Here is a 20,841-nt window from a genome sequence, read left to right on the forward strand (position 1 = left end):
GAGGAAGCCACCAGACAAAAGACACCTGTGCAGCAATGTCTGCGTTTGGGGTGCTGGGCCTGGGGGAATGGGACCATGTGGGGCAGGGTGGGTCTCGGGGTGAGGCGGGGACCCAGGGTCGGGGCAGCCCTTGGGGTCCAACGGGATGTCTGTGGGGTACAGGGGAAGGAGAATCAGGATCTGAAGGAGCCATCGGGGTGCGGGAAGGGGGACGCGGGACTCAGGGGCTGCGGAGCCCTGGGGTGCGGGGTGTCCCTGGGGCGCAGGCGGAGAAGATTCCGGGTCTAGCAGCCCCTGGGCAGAGGGGTGCACTAGAGGGGGAGGGGGTCCGGGTCTGGCCGCCCCGGGGCTGAGGGGCGCAATGGGGAGGGGGCTCTGGGCCGCCCCCGGGCTGAGGGGCGCAATGGGGAGGGGGCTCTGGGCCGCCCGGGGCCGAGGGGGCGCAGTGGGGAGGGGGCTCTGGGCCGCCCCTCCCCAGCCTGGTGCCGCCTCCCCGCTTTTCCGGCTCCCACGGTTTGGTTCCGGGGCAGGCCGGGCAGCCGCTCGGGGAGGGGAGGCGGTAGCAGCAGCTCCGGCCAGCGGCGCATCGACCCCGGCGAGTGCCGCTCCCGGGCCGGGCTGCGGGCCCCCAGCATGTGAGGCGCCGCGGGGGGATGCTCGTACCCGGCTGCGGCCCGCCCCGCGCCATGGAGAGTCCGCCGCTCGTCATCCGCATCACCATCCCGGACGGCGGCGCCGTGGACTGGACCGTCCACCCCGCGCCGCAGCTGCTCTTCAGGGACGTGCTGGTGAGTCCGCCTCCTTAGGGGTGCCCGGCTTCCCTCCCTCTCCTCTCCTCTCGCCCCGGGGTGCCCGGCTTCCCTTCCCCTATCCCCCCGGGGTGCCCGGCTTCCCTTTCCTCTTCTCCTCTCTCGGGGTGCCCGGCTTCTTTCCCTTCCCCTACTCCCCCAGGGTGCCCGGCTTCTTTCCCTTCCTCTTCCCCCCCCCCCGGGGTGCCCGGCTTCTTCCTCCTCTCCCCCCCCCCCCCCCGGCGTGCCTGGCTTCCCTTTCCCCTCGGGATGCCGGGCTTCCCTTTCCCCTCTCCCCCCCCCCCCCCCGGGATGCCGGGCTTCCCTTTCCCTCCTGCCCCCTCCCCCGGGGTGCCCGGCTTCCCTTCCCTCTCCTCCTACCCTGGGGTGCCCGGCTTCCCTTTCCTCTTCTCCTCCCCCGGGGTGCCCGGCTTCCCTTCCCCTACTCCCCCGGGGTGCCCGGCTTCTTCCTCCCCCCCCCGGGGTGCCCGGCTTCTCCCCAAGCCCTCCTGGGGTGCCTAGGCCAGGTTCCAAAGTTCCCTCCTGTCTCTCCTCTCATGGGGATGCTCAACTTGGAGTGGCATCCCGGAGTTGTTTATGCCCTTCTCTTCCTCCAGGGCTCTAAAGCAGTGGTTTTCAACCTGTGGTCCACGACCCCTGGGGGTCCGCAAACTATGGCTAAGATTTCCAAAGGGGTCCACATCACCATTTGAAATTTTTTAGGGGTCTGCAAATGAAATAAGGTTGAAACCCACTGCACTAAAGCATAAATGTCCCTTAGCATCAGAAAGCAGGATTGCACTGTGGATGCAGATTCTCTATCCTTCCCCTGACTGACCGTAGGAAAATTAGGGTGATGAAGTTGGGTGCAGTAGCTAAAAGATTCTTTATTAATGTAAAGTGATTTTCGGTCTCAGTTGGAGGAACATTGATCTGGAAGCTGCCTTACTCAGGACACATGGGATGTGACAGATGGAAACACTGATTAATTAGACAATATTTATAGTATCACACCCCCTTTGTCTCTCTAATATCCTGGGCCTGACATGGCTACAACAACACTGCATCCAACAATATTTACAGTAACTTTAAATGTCTCTTCAGTCAAATTATTGTAACTTAAACCAGTTTGTAAACAGACACACTGTTGAAGCTAAGTGGGGAGGGATAGGTATTTTCCAGGGCAGGGCTTTCTGAGGCCCTGACACTTGGAAGTTTTACTGATTGTTGATAAATTGTATAGTCAATTGCTTGATCACACTTTGGTTTGTTATTTCATTATGAAAAATACTCAAGAGTCCAAATAATCAGTGTCTGTCAGGTTTATTAATATGGTACAGGAAAAAGATTCTATACGATACCAGTTCCAAAGAGCATTTCCGTGCAACGGTGTTACATTCACCTTACGCAGAAGGTGTGCTCCCCAAGTTACACATTTCAGCTGGTATTATTTATATGATTTTACAAGTTACACATTTCTTTACATGTCACTAAAATCCAGCCTATCAGTTTGTTCCAGGTCCCTAACTTCTTGTTCTGTTCCTTTCTTATTTTTGTTTTGGATACTACTATTTCAGGTACTGGTCTGTGAAGGTACTTCACTAGCTTGTACTAAGACATAGAACAAATGTATCTTGATTTTGACAAGTTTCCTATCTGCTTGTGCCAAATGCTTACTTCAGCAAATGCAAGATGCTATGGGAAACTTAGCATAAGTTTTAGGCTATGTCACTGTTACAGTATTTGTGCTTACCAGTATCGGTGCTTAATGCATACTCAGATATAGATATAGATAGATAGATGGTGCAGACAATACATATTATTAATTATATATATTTATATGCTAGTTGGCATATATTAGTCAACACAGATATAACTTTACTTTTAGGGGTATGATTTTTTTTTTTAACCAAAATATTTATACCAGAAAAAGCCCTAGAATGGATACAGTTTTACAAGTATAAAGATGCCTTTGATCTGTATCACTTATTCACCTTCTCATATTGGAATAAGTTATGTAAGCACTTTTATAACAGTATAATTATGTTCGCACTATGGAGGTTATATCGCTTTAGCTATACCAGTATTATTAAAGTGGTACAACTTTTGTGTGTAGACAAGCCCTTAATGAGCTGAAATTAAGTGGTCAGGTGGACACCTTGAATAGTAACAACAATAACATTTATAGGATCTCTTTCTCGGAGGTGCTGAGCATGCAAAACTCCAGATGAAGTAAGCAGGAGCCGCAGATGCGCAGCATCCCTGAAAATCAGAAAACTATTAATTTAATGTGCATTGTGAATGTGCTGGGTATGGTACAAAACAGATTGAGACTAGGTTCATACCCTAAGGAGGTTAAAAATTTGTAGAAACACAAATCAGAACACAGTATATCAGGTTATTTAACACAGGATGCTGCAGGATCTTTATTTTTTGAAATAAAGTGATTTTCCCCTAAATTTAACATCTTTACTCTTTGAAATCCAAAGCTGTCTCCTTAGTACCTAAATCCCTTTTTGCAAATGAGATTTAAGCTCCTAAATCAGTTTGGCATTGCAATGCTGAGTGCAGCAACACCTTAATATCTTTAAAAATCTGAGTCCTAATGCCTAGTGTGCTGTTCTACACACTAATCTACGCCCCTGTTAAGTTTAATATTCAGTTGTTATATTCCTTCTTAAGAATTGCATCTTGGAAGAGAACTGATAATTAGCTGAATGGTACAGATATGTTTGTTTAAAAAATTAAATAATCATTAAGGCCTTAATTCAGAACGGTACTTAAGTATGTACCTATCTTTCAGCACTAAGTAGTCCCACAGAATTGGGACTACTCACATGTTTAAAAAATTAGACTCATGCTTAAGCACCTTGATGAATTGGGACCTAAGTGCTACTGTTTGGAACACCACTTCAAGTGATTTTCTGTGTATATCAGTTTTGCAGACTTTGAAGTTATCAGTAAACAGATTTATTTAAAGATTTTTCACTACTAAGTGGATTACAGTGCCCTGATTTTTTTTCATTAATCTGTCTAGATTCACATGCTGTCCCATCACCATGGAGTCTGAACACCTGGAGGAGCGGGGTCTTATACTTCTGTCACTTACACTGATGTGAATTCCATAGAATTACACTGGTGTAAAAGCTGGTTTAAGTGTGAGGAGAATAAGGCCGCTGGTATCTAACAGCCAGGCAAACCCTGCTACAAGCAATAGGTTTTAAACGTTCAGTTTTCTTTCCTACAGATACAAATAGTTTTACAGTCCTCCACAGAACAGTTTTGACCGTTTTCTTGTTTAGTCTACCACCATCTGACTTTTCTTTTCGTAGTTAATGGCCTTATGTTTTGTTGGATAAAACACCAGTTGTTCTATACACTGATTTGCTTGAACATTTGTCTGCAAGATTTATAGGATTTTATCGTTTGTGAGTTGTGGGGATTCTCCATTCTAACATCACTTATGGTAGCCTGCTGAAAGTTAGGATATCGTGAGTTTGGGTCAGTGAGAGAGCTCCAAAATGTTAGAGTTCCTATACATCAGGTGAAAAGATTATGTTCTTAACCCCAGATTAATTTTATGAATTCATGTTTTAAAGTTCAGTGTTTCACCTGGTGCATTGACTTAATAGCAAGGTGGGACACTGAGCAGAGTAAAGGTACCTTACCAGTAATTCACTGTGAGACAGATTTGTGGTCTACTCCACTTTTACAGATCTTAAATTAATGGATTTAGATTTTTCAGTTTTTTGGTTTTTTTTCAAATCGTAATGTAAAATGTGAACTTTAAGGTGAAAATATAAAGCAGGCTAGTAACCTGAGAGTGATGGTAAATCATAATTTTGGGAGTTTAGAGCCTGAGTTGGAGTTCTTTGAGCCCTCAAATATGGTCCTTTCTCATAGCCCACATGTCCTCTCCTCACATATATGCTGCTGGTCGACACCCAAAGCTTGTGATGGTTTAACTAAAATAAATTTTTATATTGGCTCAATTGAAATGTGTCTGTGCAGGGATTTGCAGGGTTTAAGTATCTCTTTTTAAAAACCAATTTTAGTTAAACCAGTGTAAGTTTTGTGTGTAGACAAGACCTTAGTTCTTTGTACTGAATGTATACAGTTAGACTGTAAACTCTTGCAGACAGGGATTATATCTTCTTAAGTGTTCTATAGAACATCTACCGGTCTCTAGAAATTATTAAACACAAAGAATTCTCTTAACACTATACTGAGCTTTGTGTTGCCTACATTTTTGTGATTCTTTTTTTGACTGTGCAAAGTTTCCACGGAATCATTGTCATCTGTGTTGCACATTCTCTGTCTGTTATTTAAACTGTAGTATATAAAGGTAATTTATTTTAACACATCTCAGATAAAAAGAGCAAGAAATAATTCTATATCTATAATTTGGCCCAGTTGACTCTTTACTGTTATATTTGCTGCTTTTTCATTATATTAATTATCCCATTTTAATATTGCATCTCATATTTCATTTCTTAGTTTTATTCAGAGGGAAAAAAGAAAAATAATGGGACAGTGATCACTGAGGGTCCAATAATGTGAGATGCTGAGCACTCCAAGGTGCATAAAATTTATTTGCAATAAATAGCTTTATTTATTTATTCCTGACCAGTTTGTGACATTGTCAGTGAAAAGCTTGCATGACATGAGAAATGAGACAGCAGGAAGGAAAGATCATGCTATGCATTTATGCCATACCCCACATGACATATTGCAAACTCACTGTTGGCTGATGACATAATGTAGACTAGAAGGCCTGCATGAATTGATCTTCCACTGAATTTTGAGTAACTTTGGTATACCCAGGGTAAAAACATTCTTGCAGTTTTTGATCTTAAAAAGAAGTTATAGCATAGAAAATGTGTTTAAAATATTAGACATAAAAATGCACCATTTGGGACAGAAATGTGTAACATACACAGAAATTCTACATTTCTGGGCCTTCTGGTATATACAGTTTGATCCTGTCCTCAGAAGATCGTTGTTGTGGAAGTAGTTCAGGCAAAGGCAAAAAAAACTTTTTAAAATAAAACACGCTGCCCAGTGTGTAGATGAGAAATATTTACGCTTCTTTGATACTTTGGCCTCATTTCTTACTGGACAACCAGGGTACTTTTCTTATTTCAGACCAATTATGAATCCACTCATGTATTTATGCAGGATTTAAACTTCAATTAAAATAAAATAATAATACTAAAAACTTTATAGCTCATATGGTTGCAGAGAGAATCTTCCAAATGGAAACCAGAGCTTTTTGGTGAGCTTGCCTCAGGCGTCTCTAGTGCATCCCTATACTTCAAAGCTTTCCTGTGCAGTAGCAGAGTGAAATCAACAAGATTTTAGTCATTGTCCCTTCTGCTGTTCAGATCTATAGATGCTGGTGCTGGGGGTGCTGTTGCACCCCCTGACTTCAAGTGATTTCCATCATATACAGTGTGTACAGTTTGGTTCAATGGCTCTCAGCACCCCCATTATAAAAGTTATTCCAGCACCCCTGTTCAGATCCATGTGGGCTGCAGAGGTAGGCACAAAAGCTACTTATGGTGGGGGAGAAGGACCAGAAAACAGAAGCTGAGCAAGTTATAAAATAATGGACCACTCTCTCCCCAACAGTCGGGAGGGTTTGGGGTAGAAAGACAGAGCGCGCCTTCTCAAGTACAGAAATGATTTATAAACCTCCGTTTATACGACTTGCCTTGAAGAGTTCCACATGCATTTTTCATACCCTAAGGACAAAATAAACTCTTTACATTGCAAGAAAAAGCAAAATGGAATACTATTCTTCCCTCTAGGGGGCATAGGGAGGAGGAAGTGAGAGACTGATTGAAACTGCTTTGAATCGTACGCTAAAAGTTTGGGGGAGAGGGGTTTAAAGTCTCTTCTCTGTAATAGAGGAACAGTTAAGTTTAATGTACTCTGAAATGTCTTGAGCCCTTCTAGTTAGAAATGTGGCTTATTCTGTCCTATGTCATTGTTTAGGATGTCATTGGACAGGTTTTGCCTGATGCAACGACAACAGCATTTGAATGTAAGTACAGCTTATTTAACTTCTGTCTGCAGTATGTCTGGTATGGGCTCCTCTGCTCACATTATGCAGTTGTCATTTTTTAAATAAATAATGTTTATGTTCATTATATGTTACAGTTAAATATTTATACATTAATGCAAGTTTAATGATGATACTGAGCTAAGTAATATTTTATTATTTAATTACATCTTGAGTGAGCATATCTCTACAATATAGCTTTAATTACCAACGTGACCTTATCATGCTCTGACTCCTCACTGCAATTATATGGCTTGAATTAAATGAAAAGTATAAAGTACCTGTAGATCTATGATTGTAATTTGAAAATTTAATTCTCACTTTAAAAAACAAAAGAGCTGCAAAGTGCAGCTTTTAAAAGAAATATGCTACAAAGTGTAGAATAATACCAGGCATGGGAGCATAGCAATTGCTGCATTGAAACCCCGGCTCTACTAGATTTGGGACCTTTCCTTTTTAATTCAGTGGAGACTGACCATATTATGGAGGAGGAACCGTTGGTTTCTACTGGAAAAGGAGTTTTCTGCATACTACATCCGCAGTAGGTTGATGAGGCAGGACAAGAAGAATGATTGTTGAGATCTTATCCTACTTATGCTCTTGTATAAGGAGATGATCTCTTTTCTCACATGTGAAGATAAGTGTCATAACATGACAGTCAGGTACAGTGCATGTATTGTTGTGGTGGGGTGACTGCCTCTATTACCTTGAGATCAGTTGTTTCTTTGGATCTAGGAAGATGATATCCCATGTTCATAAGGCTGGATTTGACAGTTGTAGCACAGGTGTTGAGGGCCACACGCCTCTCCAATAACAGGGAAAGATTTGGTTTTGTTTTAAATAGGTTTCTGTGATAATGGGAGGGCTGGAGTCTACGTTTTCACTGCGCTAAAGAACAAGGAATGCTCCGTGGGAGGAGGAAGCAATTTCTTCCATTAGAAGGATGCTCATGAGATGCCAAGTCATTTATTTTCCTTCCTTCCTCTACAAGTTAAAGATGTTGGCCAACTTATCTACATTCTTCCTTTTTCTTTTCTTTGTTATGATGATGGCGGGATGGCTGGGCCAAACCTGAGCAGTACTATGATCCCGTGCTCCAGGTCACAACACCTGGAGCGGGGAGCTGGGCTCAGCCCCACAGGACAGGCGCTGCCACTGCAGGGTGCGTGCAGGGCAAGCTTGCTCTGCAACATCCCCGCTAGGGCCTCCCACCACCTGGGGATAGGACCTGCCACTCTCCCCAAGGGCCTTGGTTTCAGTAGGGTTGGTGGAATATGTAAAGGAGGGGGGAGGGGTCCTTTGAACTAATGGGGAGGCTGAGACATGGGTGCTGAAGAGGGCATAGGGAATATTTAAGGGGTACTGTTCTGTGCTTGCTTTTAATTCCTAAAACCTTTTAATGCCATGCAATAATGCTGAATAAAATGGTGTAGTCTAAATAAACTGGTGTTTTTTACATGGTTTAGACATGTTTTTTTTTATATGGGGTCATTTGAGGTATTTTATTAATGTAAATGTAATAAAAAGTAGTATAAACATTTTTAATAGATAAAATGTAATAAGAAATTCCAAAAAAAAAAAATTGCAAAAGTTCACAGGGTTCTATAAATAGGCCAAGATCCTACTGTAATTGAAGTCTGTAACAAAGCGCTCATTTACTCTATTGATGCAGATTTGGGACCGATACCGACTTGCTTATTTTCTTTTTCTTTTTGTAACTCTGCAGTCTTTTGATCTTTTTTGGCTCTTATGGCATTGTTTTCAAGAAGAATAATTTGTGAAGGGCAGTCAAACTCCTCTGCCTCAGGCAATAATATCAGTAGTCTATTTAAGAGTGGAGAGGCTTTCTACTGCTCCTTTCTAGTATTTTAATTATTATGGGTGCCACGAGTCTGTGCTAGAGGAAAGGTTCCACCAATTTTCTGCAAAAGGTTTGCCCTGGTAGAGGTGGGTCTACAAAAAGAGCCATGGGATGTTGCATCTGGTTCGTGAATCTGCATGCTGTATATTGATGCTGGAAGTGAGAGAGTATATATGATAGAAGGTAAGGCGCAGAGTACTTGGTTGTGTTATGCTTGAGGGATAATCATGGGCATAGAAAATTAAAGGAAATAATTGTTTTGTGAGCCTTCGAGTGCTTTTGTTGCTTTTATGTCCGCATGTTTGTTTTCGACTAAAAAACATATCCTGTGGATAAGAACGGTGTTTGTAAACGTCCATTTCCCCCGAGTCTGGGACATGTACCCTTCCCCATTGTAAAACCTAGGACTTGCTATAGGGACCTGAGCAAAACCAGGCTCCAGACCTTACCATTTCTTTTATGATTTGTTGATTTTTGTTACCTATTTCCCATATCACACATTAGCTTTGTTTGAACTTCATGCACCAGTGAGAGTCCCTGCAATCAGAGCAGTAGCCCATATTAATGGTACCATGTGTAGAACTTTCCTGGAAATACACATCTGCTGCTGTGCTTTCAGTTCATGTCTCTAGTCTGTCGTTTACATCTTCACAAAACTATTTCCCCTGCCATTTAACTGGCATCTAAAATATGTTATGTATCTTGATGCTTGATTTCCTGGTTACTCTATCCATATCAAATGCCTAGATTTTACAGGCATAAATGTCATTCTCACCTGCTTGATTACTTTCCAGACACGGATATTTGCCAGCTCGTATAGTCTCCTCGACGGTTTGTTTAGTTATTGTTATCTACAGTGTGTCATTCATTGCAGCCTCTACCTGAGGCTGTGCTGCTTCTACCATTGGACCTTTATGTGGATTTCATCATTGTATTACACGTTTGCTACAAATAAAATGACTAACAACATATGGCCTGTTATGGTCCTTTTATCCAAACTCTGCCATTTTGTGTATTTGTGACACACTGCAGATTTTGCGAAGATTGCTTCATAATATTTGTTTACCATCTGCTGCACTCTATTTGGTATCTTGCTAGGATTTTTTCCTCCATTTTAAGTGACATTAGCAAAATCCAGCCAGTACATAGGCTTTTTGGTTCTACTTTTGCTTCCCTAATGTGCTGGAAAATCATACTGTTGTGCTCTAGGCAAGTAGACAAGCTTGGAATTCTTCTCTCTGAATCAGTGCATCATCTATAGCCAGTTTGGGGGCTATACCCAGTTATATTTTTTGCTAGGATGGCAAAAGAATCTCCTCATTTAACATGAGAAATATATTCTCTGATTAAGAAAAAATTGCCCTGATTGTTTTAGACTTGCTTTCTTTTAATCTCGTCTGTCTTTCATCAGTACGTTTGTCTCTTTCCTGTATTCTTCATGCAACCGTAAGGAGTTTTCACAGTTCTGAGTACTCTGGAGCTATTTGCATATCATCTGAATCTAATCCTCTCTGACCCTGGAGATCTGAGGATGTTTTTCCAGTGGGCTGTGAGAGTTCATCAGCTACACACCCTTGGATGTTTCTAGGGTCAGAGTTTTTTTTTTCCCTCTTAAGCCTGACTTGTTTAACAACTCTGGTCTTCCTCTTTCTTTTAAATACATTTTTTTGCTCATCTACTTTTACTTCTGATCCCCTCTCTGCTTACAGTGCTTTCATTGCGATCATTACTCTGACAGCTTTCTTCAGTGTTTCTGATTCTCATGCTAGAACCACTTTGTTTTCAGCCAAGTTGTAGTTTTACAAACCTCTCCTCCCTTTTCTGTCTCTTATATGCTTTCAGGCAAGGAAACATTCCGTTTCAACTCACTAACTCTTCCAAATCTTTTCATCGTTCTTGACTCGATACAGGTTGGTAACTCTAGAGAGCATTGTTAGCAGCCTGGCAACTTACCAGTTAAATCTCCATGCATCCTCAAGACTATTACAGAAGGTAACTGTGCCAGCCACGTCTCCGTTCAAAGCCATCTTTCCAGTGTCTTGTGATTCTGCTCTGGTAGATTTATAAACTCTAGCTCTCTAAGTATATTCAGTTACGTACTACTACACTGTTACTTCTTCCCCTCTGAGCTCTTTTTCATTATTGCTTTGGAGTTTTCTGCTAGATTTTCAAAAAAGAATGAACACGTTCCTTTGCCCAACTAATTTAGATCTGTTGCTGAACTAATGTGTGTAATTATGAGTAGAGGTTCATTTTCATCCAGGGAAATATTCACACATTTTGTGTGATATTTTGTGCAAAGGCTGTGATTTTTTTTTTTTAAAAGGGACTTAAGCGAGTCAGACACCCATCTCCCATCAGCTTCCAATGAGAATTGGGTGCCTAGGTCTCTTTGAAAATCCCAGCCCAAAACCACATGTGTGGTTGATTTCTCCCCCCCCCCCCCCCCACACACAGCCTTCAAATATACATGCCTTTAACACTGCCTCATTTTTGAGCTTAAAATTTAAATGTCTTATGGAAAACAGTTTAGAAAGATCACTGTGTCTGAGGCTCTATCTATGCTATGAGCTAGGTGTATAATTCCCTTGCTCGTGTCCGCATATGTTTGCTAGCGCTCACTGAGCTAGCATGAGTATAAATAGCAGCATCCCCATGATATAAACCCACCTGAAACCAGTGGGTTTGTATGTACTCAGCAGAGCTCAGCCGTGCCTCTGCTGCCACCACCCATAATACTGCAGCTATACTATTTATACTGCTATTTATGCTTGTACTGCCTCAAATAAATATGAGCAGGGGAATCACACCCCTGAGTCATACTGTTGATGTAGTAAAAGGAAAATCCAATTTCCAAATCTGGGGAAACATAAATGTTAAAGGAATATTGTATCCTAATTGTACAAACTTCAGAAAGAAAGAGGAATGTTAAATCATGGCGGGCAAAATGGGAAACAAATCAATAAAAAGGTAAATCAGTAAAAAATTATATTTTGCTACAGATTGAGAGTGGGGTTCTGATCAATTTATCTGATTACTTGTGCGTCTTGCATCACAAGAGTATCTGAGTACCTCACAATTGTTAATGGAGATCGAATCCTGCCTTATGCCTTTGGAAAACTTATTCCAATGTTAGATCCTAATTTAAAATATATATATTTTAAAATCCCTCGCTTTACATAAGCCTTTCTGAATCTTCTTCTTCTTCTTTCCTCTGCCTCCAAATCTACAGCAGCATCTTTCCTTATGTCACAAGGGATGCAGCGCTGTGTGTATGCATGTCTGTACCTTAGCTCTTATTACAAAGGTGTGATTACATTGCACTATTCGTGAACCACTCACTCTCTTCTCCCACAGTTGTACTGTGCACGAACGTGCGTGCACACTAAGTTTGGCACTAGTCTAAATTAATGTGTGTGTATATATGGACATACAAATGAATGATCATGTGCTGGTTTAATTTTTTTTAAAGGTAAAGCTACTGTTATTAGGTATGGTAGAAACCTGTGCTTCCTGACAGGTATCAGGAGGAAGAAGCAGACAGGGGGCAGATGAGCATGAGACAGGAAAGAATTCATGTAAAGACAGAAGATTTTAGAATAAGAAGGCAGCGGTAAGAAAACAGATCAGGTTTTTGATATTATGTTTTCTCTTTCAACAAAACTGAATAAACTTGATTCCATCTTGGGAGACCTAGACCCATTAAGAAACCACTCAATCTTCACTCTGAGTTTACAGTGTCACCAGAATGACTTAATGGATTTGCATAAGGAGTAATATACTGTGCATAGACTGGAATTCCACAGGGAGGTTCTGCTAGCATTGTAAATTGAGAGAGCAAAGTTTCGAGTGCTTTGTTCTTGTCCCCGCTCTTAAAATGTAATTATAGCCTCTGTTTATGTGCATTTGGGATTACTTTGGTATATGCGGTTAGAGAATGATCTGCTGTCCTCCTTTTGTGCTCTTGCGTCTCAAGTCCTTCAGCTACTTGGTCTTGTTTTCCTCACTTGTTTCTTCCACATCACATGTCTAGGCCCCAGACGATGATGATGTCAACAGTCATTTCAAGGTTCTGGGTTTTTTATATAATTGGCTTGCTCGTTCAGTTTATTTTCATTTGTTTGTAGAAGTTCTGTTGTTCAGGTAGAGTAAACAGGCATAATTGATTTATTAAAAACTGTAAATGGCTTTTCACTTAATGAATGTAATACTTTTTTATCAGATGAAGATGAGGACGGTGATCGGATTACTGTTAGAAGTGATGAAGAAATGAAAGCCATGCTATCCTATGTAGGTATATTGTAACAAATGGGGAATGTTTTTCATGGTTTTCAATTTTCCTGTAATTTTGTCCATTATTCTGCTTGTGTTGAAGTGTTAAAAATCAACTTCAATGATCATAATATATTCCTGTATTATGTGGAGGTGGTGGTTTTTTTTTGTTTTTTTAGGGTTTTTTTTTTTTTTTTAATCACATGGAGTTTTGGGCATGCTTGACATTTTTAAAAAGAGTTGTACACTTACTGATCATATGATGAACATTAAGAATAATGCATCTTAATGACTTTTGCATTAGGTATAGTGCAGGCTAAATGGACTATCAGTTTCTTGTATTTTTTATGCAGTACTTAAAGTAACGGCTCATTAAAAATGAACCCCTGGGCTCTAAAAAATTTTCAGAATCTACTTTCATCTGGAGACTATTTCACCCCTCCTAACAGAAGAGTTACATTGTAGCTGCAGGCTCAATATGCACAGAAGATTTAAAGATGTATTTCTGGTTTTTTTATATGTACAAAAAAACTAAAAGCAAAACCAGTAACTTATTGAATCACAATTATTTTAACTCATTATTAGCTAAATTTATCTTTCCTATTGTAAATTTAAGTGAAAATTTCCATTTAACAGTTGCTTTCAAATGAAATGGATGAACAGGAAAATAACCAATAGTTTTATGGATCTTTTATTTTAAGATGAATATTAAGTGCTAAAATCCACTTTTTTGCCAAAAAAGATTTTTTTGGTTTTGTTTTCTGTTTATTTCTTAACTTTGAATGTTGCAAAATTAACTACTGTACAGCCATTGAAGTATCAGTCATCTGATGATGGAGGCCCTTTGTGTGGGATAAAATGCTTTAGCTTAGTTTAGAATTTGTCATCAAAAATATACAGGGTGCTCTTTTGTTATCAAGGCTTATTTTAGGTGGCAACTATTTCCCCCAAAGCATAGAATCCTAGAAGATTAGGGTTGGAAGAAACCTCAGGAGGTCATCTAGTCCAACCCCCTGCTCAAAGCAGGACTAACCCCAACTAAATCATCCCAGCCAGGGCTTTGTCAAGCCGGGCCTTAAAAACCTCTGAGGATGGAGATTCCACCACCTCCCTAGGTAACCCATTCCAGTGCTTCACCACCCTCCTAGTGAAATAGTTTTTCCTAATATCCAACTAGACCTCCCCCACTGCAACTTGAGACCATTGCTCCTTGTTCTGTCATCTGCCACCACTGAGAACAGCCCAGCTCCATCCTCTTTGGAACCCCCCCTCAGGTAGTTGAAGGCTGCTATCAAATCCCCCCTCACTCTTCTGCAGACTAAATAAGCTCAGTTCCCTCAGCCTCTCCTCATAAGTTTTGTGCTCCAGCCCCCTAATCATTTTTGTTGCCCTTTGCTGGACTCTCTCAAATTTGTCCACATCCTTTCTGTAGCGGGGGGTCCAAAACTGGATGTAATACTACAGATGTGGATTCACCCGTGCCGAATGGAGGGGAATAATCACTTTCCTCGATCTGCTGGCAATGCTCCTACTAATGTAGCCCAATATGCCATTAGCCTTCTTGACAACAAGGGCACACTGTTGACTCATATCCAGCTTCTCGTCCATTGTAATCCACAGGTCCTTTTCTGCAGAACTGCCGCTTAGCCAGTCAGTGCCCAGCCTGTAGAAGTGCATGGGATTCTTCCATCCTAAGTGCAGGACTCTGCACTTGTCCTTGTTGAACCTCATCAGATTTCTTTTGGCCCAATCCTCCAATTTGTCTAGATCACTCTGGACACTATCCCTACCCTCCAGCGTAGCTACCTATACCCCCAGCTTAGTGTCATCCGCGAACTTGCTGAGGGTGCAATCCATCCCATCATCCAGATCATTAATGAAGATATTGAACAAAACTGGCCCCAGGTCCAACCCCTGGGGCACTCCGCTTGATACCGGCTGCCAACTAGACATCGAGCCGTTGATCACTACCCATTGAGCCTAACGATCTAGCCAGCTTTCTATCCACCTTACAGTCCATTCATCCAATCCATACTTCTTTAACTTGCTGGCAAGAATACTGTGGGAGACCGTATCAAAAGCTTTGCTAAAGTCAAGGTATATTACGGCCACCGCTTTCCCCATATCCACAGAGCCAGTTATCTCATCGTAGAAGGCAATCAGGTTGGTCAGGCATGACTTGCCCTTGGTGAATCCATGTTGACCGTTCCTGATCACCTTCCTCTCCTTCAAATGCTTCAAAATGGATTCCTTGAGGACCTGCTCCATGATTTTTCCAGGGACTGAGGTGAGGCTGACCGGTCTGTAGTTCCCCAGATTCTCCTTCTTCCCTTTTTTAAAGATGGGCGCTATATTTTTCCAATCATCTGGAACCTCCCCTTATCGCCACAAGTTTTCAAAGATAATGGCCAGTGGCTCTGCAGTCACATTCACCAACTCCTTTAGCACCCTCGGATGCAGTGCATCCGGCCCCATGGACTTGTGCTCGTCCAGCTTTTCTAAATAGTCCTGAACCACTTCTTTCTCCACGGAGGGCTGGTCACCTTCTCCCCATACTGTGCTGCCCAGTGCAGCAGTCTGGGAGCTGACCTTGTTTGTGAAGACAGAGGCAAAAAAAGCATTGAGTACATTAGCTTTTTCCACATCCTCTGTCACTAGGTTGCCTCTCCCATTCAGTAAGGGGCCCACACTTTCCCTGACCTCCTGTAGAAACTCTTCTTGTTACCCTTCACATCCCTTGCTAGCTGCAACTCCAATTAGGAGATGTCTTTTATTTTGCTACTGTAAAATTGTTAGTAGCTAAGTATATTATCTTTGCTGAAGGCTTTAAAATAAACAAACATTTAGTATGAGTTTGAATGAAAGACATTATAAGGTACCTATATATATCCACAGACTGGATTTTGTGACTGACTGTTTTGTAAAGCATTGTGTGTGTGTGTGCATGAATCCACATATTTTCATATAAGTGTGTGTGTGTGTGTGTGTATAGATGCGAACTCATGTGTAGTAATAAAATGTAGGGTTACCATATTTTAAAATAACAAAAAGAGGACACTCCAAGGGGCCCCGCCCCACCTCCGCCCCCTTCCCTGCCCCACCCCAACTCCGCTCCTTTCCCAAAGTCTCCGCCCCCTCCCCTGAACGCTCCGCCCCCCTGCTCCTCCCCCTCCCCTGCTTCGCGGGAAGCCTGAAACAGGCAGGCAGCAGGTAAACTGGGGCTGGGCCAGGGTGTGCGCGAGGAGGCGCGTCCCAGTCCGGCCCCCCCGGCCGAGCGGCTCCGGCCCCGGCGGCTCTGGCCTGGCTCGGCTCGGGCACTGGGGCGCCCGCCCCAGCCCCGGCGGCTCCAGCTTGGCTTGGGCCCCGGGGCACCGGCCCTGGTTCCGGCCGAGCGCGCTGGCCCCGGCCGAGCGGCTCCGGCCCGCCCTGGCGGCTCCAGCTCGGCTCGGGCCCCAGGGCACGGGCTCGGGCCCCAGCCGAGCGGCTCCGGCCCCGGGGCACCGGCCAAGCAGCTCCGGCCCCAGCGGCCCCGGCCCCAGCCCCAGCGGCTCCAGCCCAGATCCAAGCCCCACGACTCCTCCCTATTTTCCCGGACATGTCCGGCTTTTTGGAATTTCCCCCCGGACGGGGATTTGAGGACCAAAAAGCCGTGCCTGTCCTGGAAAATCCGGACGTATGGTAACCCTATAAAATGGCTAAAGGCCTGATCCATCATTTCCAGCGGGTGATAGGCAGAATGTTTGGATATTTTTACTTGTTTTTGAACATATAGTAGCAAAAATTGAAAAAGGCAAACATTTTTAAAGTCCTGACCCTGTAGACCCTCACTATCCAGAACTTCTGTGGATTGCAAAGACTGCATGATTTGCTTTGTAGGAGGAATCTGATTGGCTGATGTATGCCTGATATAATTACAGAGGCTAGGACATGTTAGTGATTTCATACAAAAATCTAATGCAAAGATTTGATGCAGGTAAGTACTTAGTGCGTTTAAAAGTACAGTTACCAGATACCCATGCTGCTGAGTTGAAAAACTGTATGTTTAGTCTCTGATCTCTAGTCACACATCTTACAATTTAATGTAGGACTAAATAAGCACATCTAGAAATGTTCAGCTAATCAAATGACCTGATTATTTGAAACTTCCAGTGTCTCTCTTTGATAAAGTGAAAGGAATGATCATGTGTGCTCCCATAACAACACATTGTTTCATTGTTACTACTACTGCAAGAGGTTTGGGGATTATTCTTTTAGTATAATGTGACAACATTTGTGGATACTTCAGTGTGTAATGGTGCTGACAAATGTACACTAATTGTAAGCTCAGCTGTAAAAAGTACGTAAAAGGTCATAAGATGCCAGAATAACCTATAATAATGCTCATCTCAACTAACCTCTTCTCTTTTCCCCAAAAGGACAATTATTACCGACTTCGATACTATCTGAGAGACTGTCAAGCAAAGACGTTTTCCTTCTGAAAACTCTCTCCAGCTAAAAGGAGAGGGAACAAGGGATGTTATTAAAATGAATAAAACCCCTACTTAATACTTTTACATTTCAAACATTTTAACTTTTTTTCCTTTTTTACTTTATCATTAATAAAAGCTTAAAAAGATGTTTAATGATGCATTTGCCATGGTACTAAACAGGCTCAGGTCTCTGTATACCACATCCTGAACCTTGTTTAACACTGTTTAATGTTGGATAGTAACACCTTTGGCCCATATGTTCCATCTAAATTAATACCTAAAGTAGGGATCTCTTAATTAGGGTTTATTGCTTTTTCACTGTCAACCCCATAGTGGTCATCTTGCAGCCCTGCTTGCTTCCCTGCTCCTTCTGTGACCAGATTCAAGTGTGAGAAATTATATCATCTGCCTTGTCTCTTGCCATTAGCAGATGGTAACATTCTCCTTTTGTGGGAAAGAGGCACCTTCTGTTTCATAAATAGAGTGAAAACTAGAATGATTTCACTTTTTATCTTTCACAAAACTTCTCAGTATTGTTGTTCTCATGGGTAAAATGACACAGAGTCCCTCTTCTTCATCTCTTATTTCCTTCCCCTCTTTCCTCTCTGTTGCTGTCCTTTGAATGGCATAGCTCACCATTGAGGTGTGTGTGATGTCAGCTTAGTGAAGTGGTTTGGGGGAGGGCAGACAGAGAAACATGGCTTTTATATATTTAGACAGAAATAAATGGAGGACTGGAATACAGCAGACATTTTTACACTTGGGTTTAATGGTGGAGAAGGTCATGTTTCTTTTTTTCCTAGCCCAAACATGTCTAACAAAAGTTGAGAATGCCAGCTCCTTAGGCTTAAACTAAAGTGGAAATATCCTAGTATTTGTTGACATCTCAATGTTTCAAAATCATCATGCGTTTTTATCAGGGATATAAACAAATTTGGTATTAGAACTGAAAATGTTTCCTTTTTATAACTGAAATCTTATCAATTATTTAAATTGCTGAGCAACCCTGGGCTATTAATGGTGCACATTTATATGCTGCATGTGACATGAAGGATATCTAGTGCATAAGAATTTTGGCACAGAAGTTGTTATGTAGATAAGTGTGCAAGATACTAAGCTACAATGGGACCAGTCTGTGTTTTTGAGCTTTTTGTTCACTCTGTGTATTTTTAAGGGATAGTGAGAAGAAAACCAAAATTGTAATAAATTGTCCTGTAAAACAATGTAGTCATTTTGTTGCCACAGAGACTTGTACTGGAGGAATTCTGCAGCCAACTCATGTTGAAAATGCTGCTGTGATAGCTGTTTTATGAACAAATGTCAATCAACAACCTGTTTTCTTTCAAGATACTTTTAGGACACCAAGAAGAAGTGAGGTTTTTACCCACGAAAGCTTATGCCCAAATACATTTGTTAGTCTTTAAGGTGCCACCAGACTTCTTGTTGTTTTTGTAGATACAGACTAACACGGCTACCCCCTGATATTAGGACACCAATGGAACTCAGGCTTTTTCTCTGATATGACTTGCAAACCTACATATTCTGATCGTTGCTAATTAAATGAAGGACAATGTCAAGCATTCTTTTGATATAGCCATTGTGATTTAAAACGGCCTTTTCCTCTATTGATTTGTAATATTCTCCAAGAAGCTTGAAGAAAGAATGTCTCTCTCCCTGTCTGTTTAGTTTTTCAACACTGATCAAAACACTGATTTTTTTTTTAATCTGTGTTTCTTGCTGAATGCAAGCCAATGAGAATATAGCACAGCATTAGGAGTTGCATGCAGAGTGATGAATGGATAGCATAGACATTGTTCATCCTAATTTATCTAGAGATATTTGAATACAGTAGAAGTAAGAAACTTGTTAAATGGGTAATGTTGTTGCACTTGCATTGTAGCTTTGATCCTCAATGTGTGATGACACTGGAGTTTCCAAGTATTATCAGATTGAAGATAGCTGGATGTAGTTCCCAGTGCCACAGGGAATTAGCAAGCCAGTGTGGTTTCAGCACTACAAAAGTGGTTTACCCAGTCTTCTGCACTGTGTTCCCTCGGAGTCTTGCTCAAGATCAAAATGCCTTAAAATCATCAGATCATAACAGTTTTTGAAAATCACTTCAGTCATTTCTAATTACAATTGTAAGGAATTAGACTGTGAGAACATATGATGGAAGACTTGTCAGCGTAAGTCATGTTCCTGTTCTGTCTCTGTGTGGGTTACAGACTTCATACATAAGCATTCATTGCCCTGTTCGTTTTACTAACATGCAGAAGGCTTTCTTTTCTAGGCCATGATCTTTTGATATGGGAGGAGATTACTGCCTTGGAACTTCTACACAGTGTTCCTTGTTAAGCATTCCTTGTACTAGTAAATATCGTGTGCTCCAGTTTCACTGTGAGATGTTATTCTTAATGTCAGAGACTTAAGCCATGAGAGCAAAAAAAACTTCAGGTTCCAGATGCTGATTCACCTATTTGTAAGGTTCAGATCTTTTACGGAGATGATGAATTAAACCTTTTCCCCACCCAACTTTCCCTCACTTGCCTTTCCATTCTGAAGGGACCAGACCATCTTAGTGCAAGTCTGATATTAAAAGAATTTTATCTGCAGTGGGGTAAAATTTTTAGAGTCTACAGCTTTTTCTTTATTATTCTACTCGCTCAATAATTATACTTTTCCCTGGGATCAGTCTATAACCAATCTATTCATTGATAATCCTCAAGAAATCTCTGGGTTTATTGACATGACACGATAAGGATACTTGCATTTTTTTCCAGCACAGTTTTACAAATCACTACTTTGCAGGGTCATCATTCTGGCATGAATCCAGGCCTATTGTTGAAATTTCAGCATGTGAGCAATTGTAAGTGCCCAATTGTTTTGTCCTCCCAAATGCCTTAAGATTTATGGTATGCCTATAAATAATCTTGTTCCAGTCTGAGCCATTTTGTTTCTACCTGTTTTGTCTCAGATGTTTTACATCAGTTGGCTGTTTCAATGATGCACATGATGGTTTCATGTTCTAGCAGTCTGTTGTTTGGTGGCTTATAGAAACATCCTGGAGCTTTTTAGTCTCCAAGAATGGGAATGAATCTGCCATAATCTTGAAGAAAATAGTTGAGACAATAAAATTACTTTCTTGTTCCTGGAAGTGAGATTGTTATAACTCTGTTGACATCCATCTGCCTTCCCGGCAGAGTTGGGGATAATCTTTTTGCAGGGTTTTCTACCTTTTTCTCAAAAAATAAAACAAAAACAAACAACCAAAGCAAAAAATCCCTCAAAAACAAAAAACCCTGATGGTTAGAGGGGCTGCTGGCCATCATCATCACTGGGGCTGATTACCAACTGATGTATGTAAGATTTAGCTACCCTAAAATACTG

The 20,841-nt window shown here is 41.8% G+C and overlaps 1 protein-coding gene across 1 annotated transcript in view; it reads left to right on the top strand.

The window, feature by feature from the left end:
- The first annotated feature begins 653 nt into the window (after positions 1 to 653).
- The window catches only part of MAP2K5 (mitogen-activated protein kinase kinase 5), a 196,475-nt gene continuing 176,287 nt past the window's right edge, over positions 654 to 20,841 (top strand). Inside the window, exons 1-3 of the mRNA XM_065412122.1 lie at positions 654 to 788; positions 6,786 to 6,834; positions 12,936 to 13,003. Coding sequence (XP_065268194.1) covers positions 654 to 788; positions 6,786 to 6,834; positions 12,936 to 13,003 — 252 coding nt within the window. The remainder of the gene's footprint in view (positions 789 to 6,785; positions 6,835 to 12,935; positions 13,004 to 20,841) is intronic.

This window comes from Emys orbicularis, chromosome 10, assembly GCF_028017835.1.
Source record: "Emys orbicularis isolate rEmyOrb1 chromosome 10, rEmyOrb1.hap1, whole genome shotgun sequence".
NCBI classification, from domain to species: Eukaryota; Metazoa; Chordata; order Testudines; family Emydidae; genus Emys; species Emys orbicularis.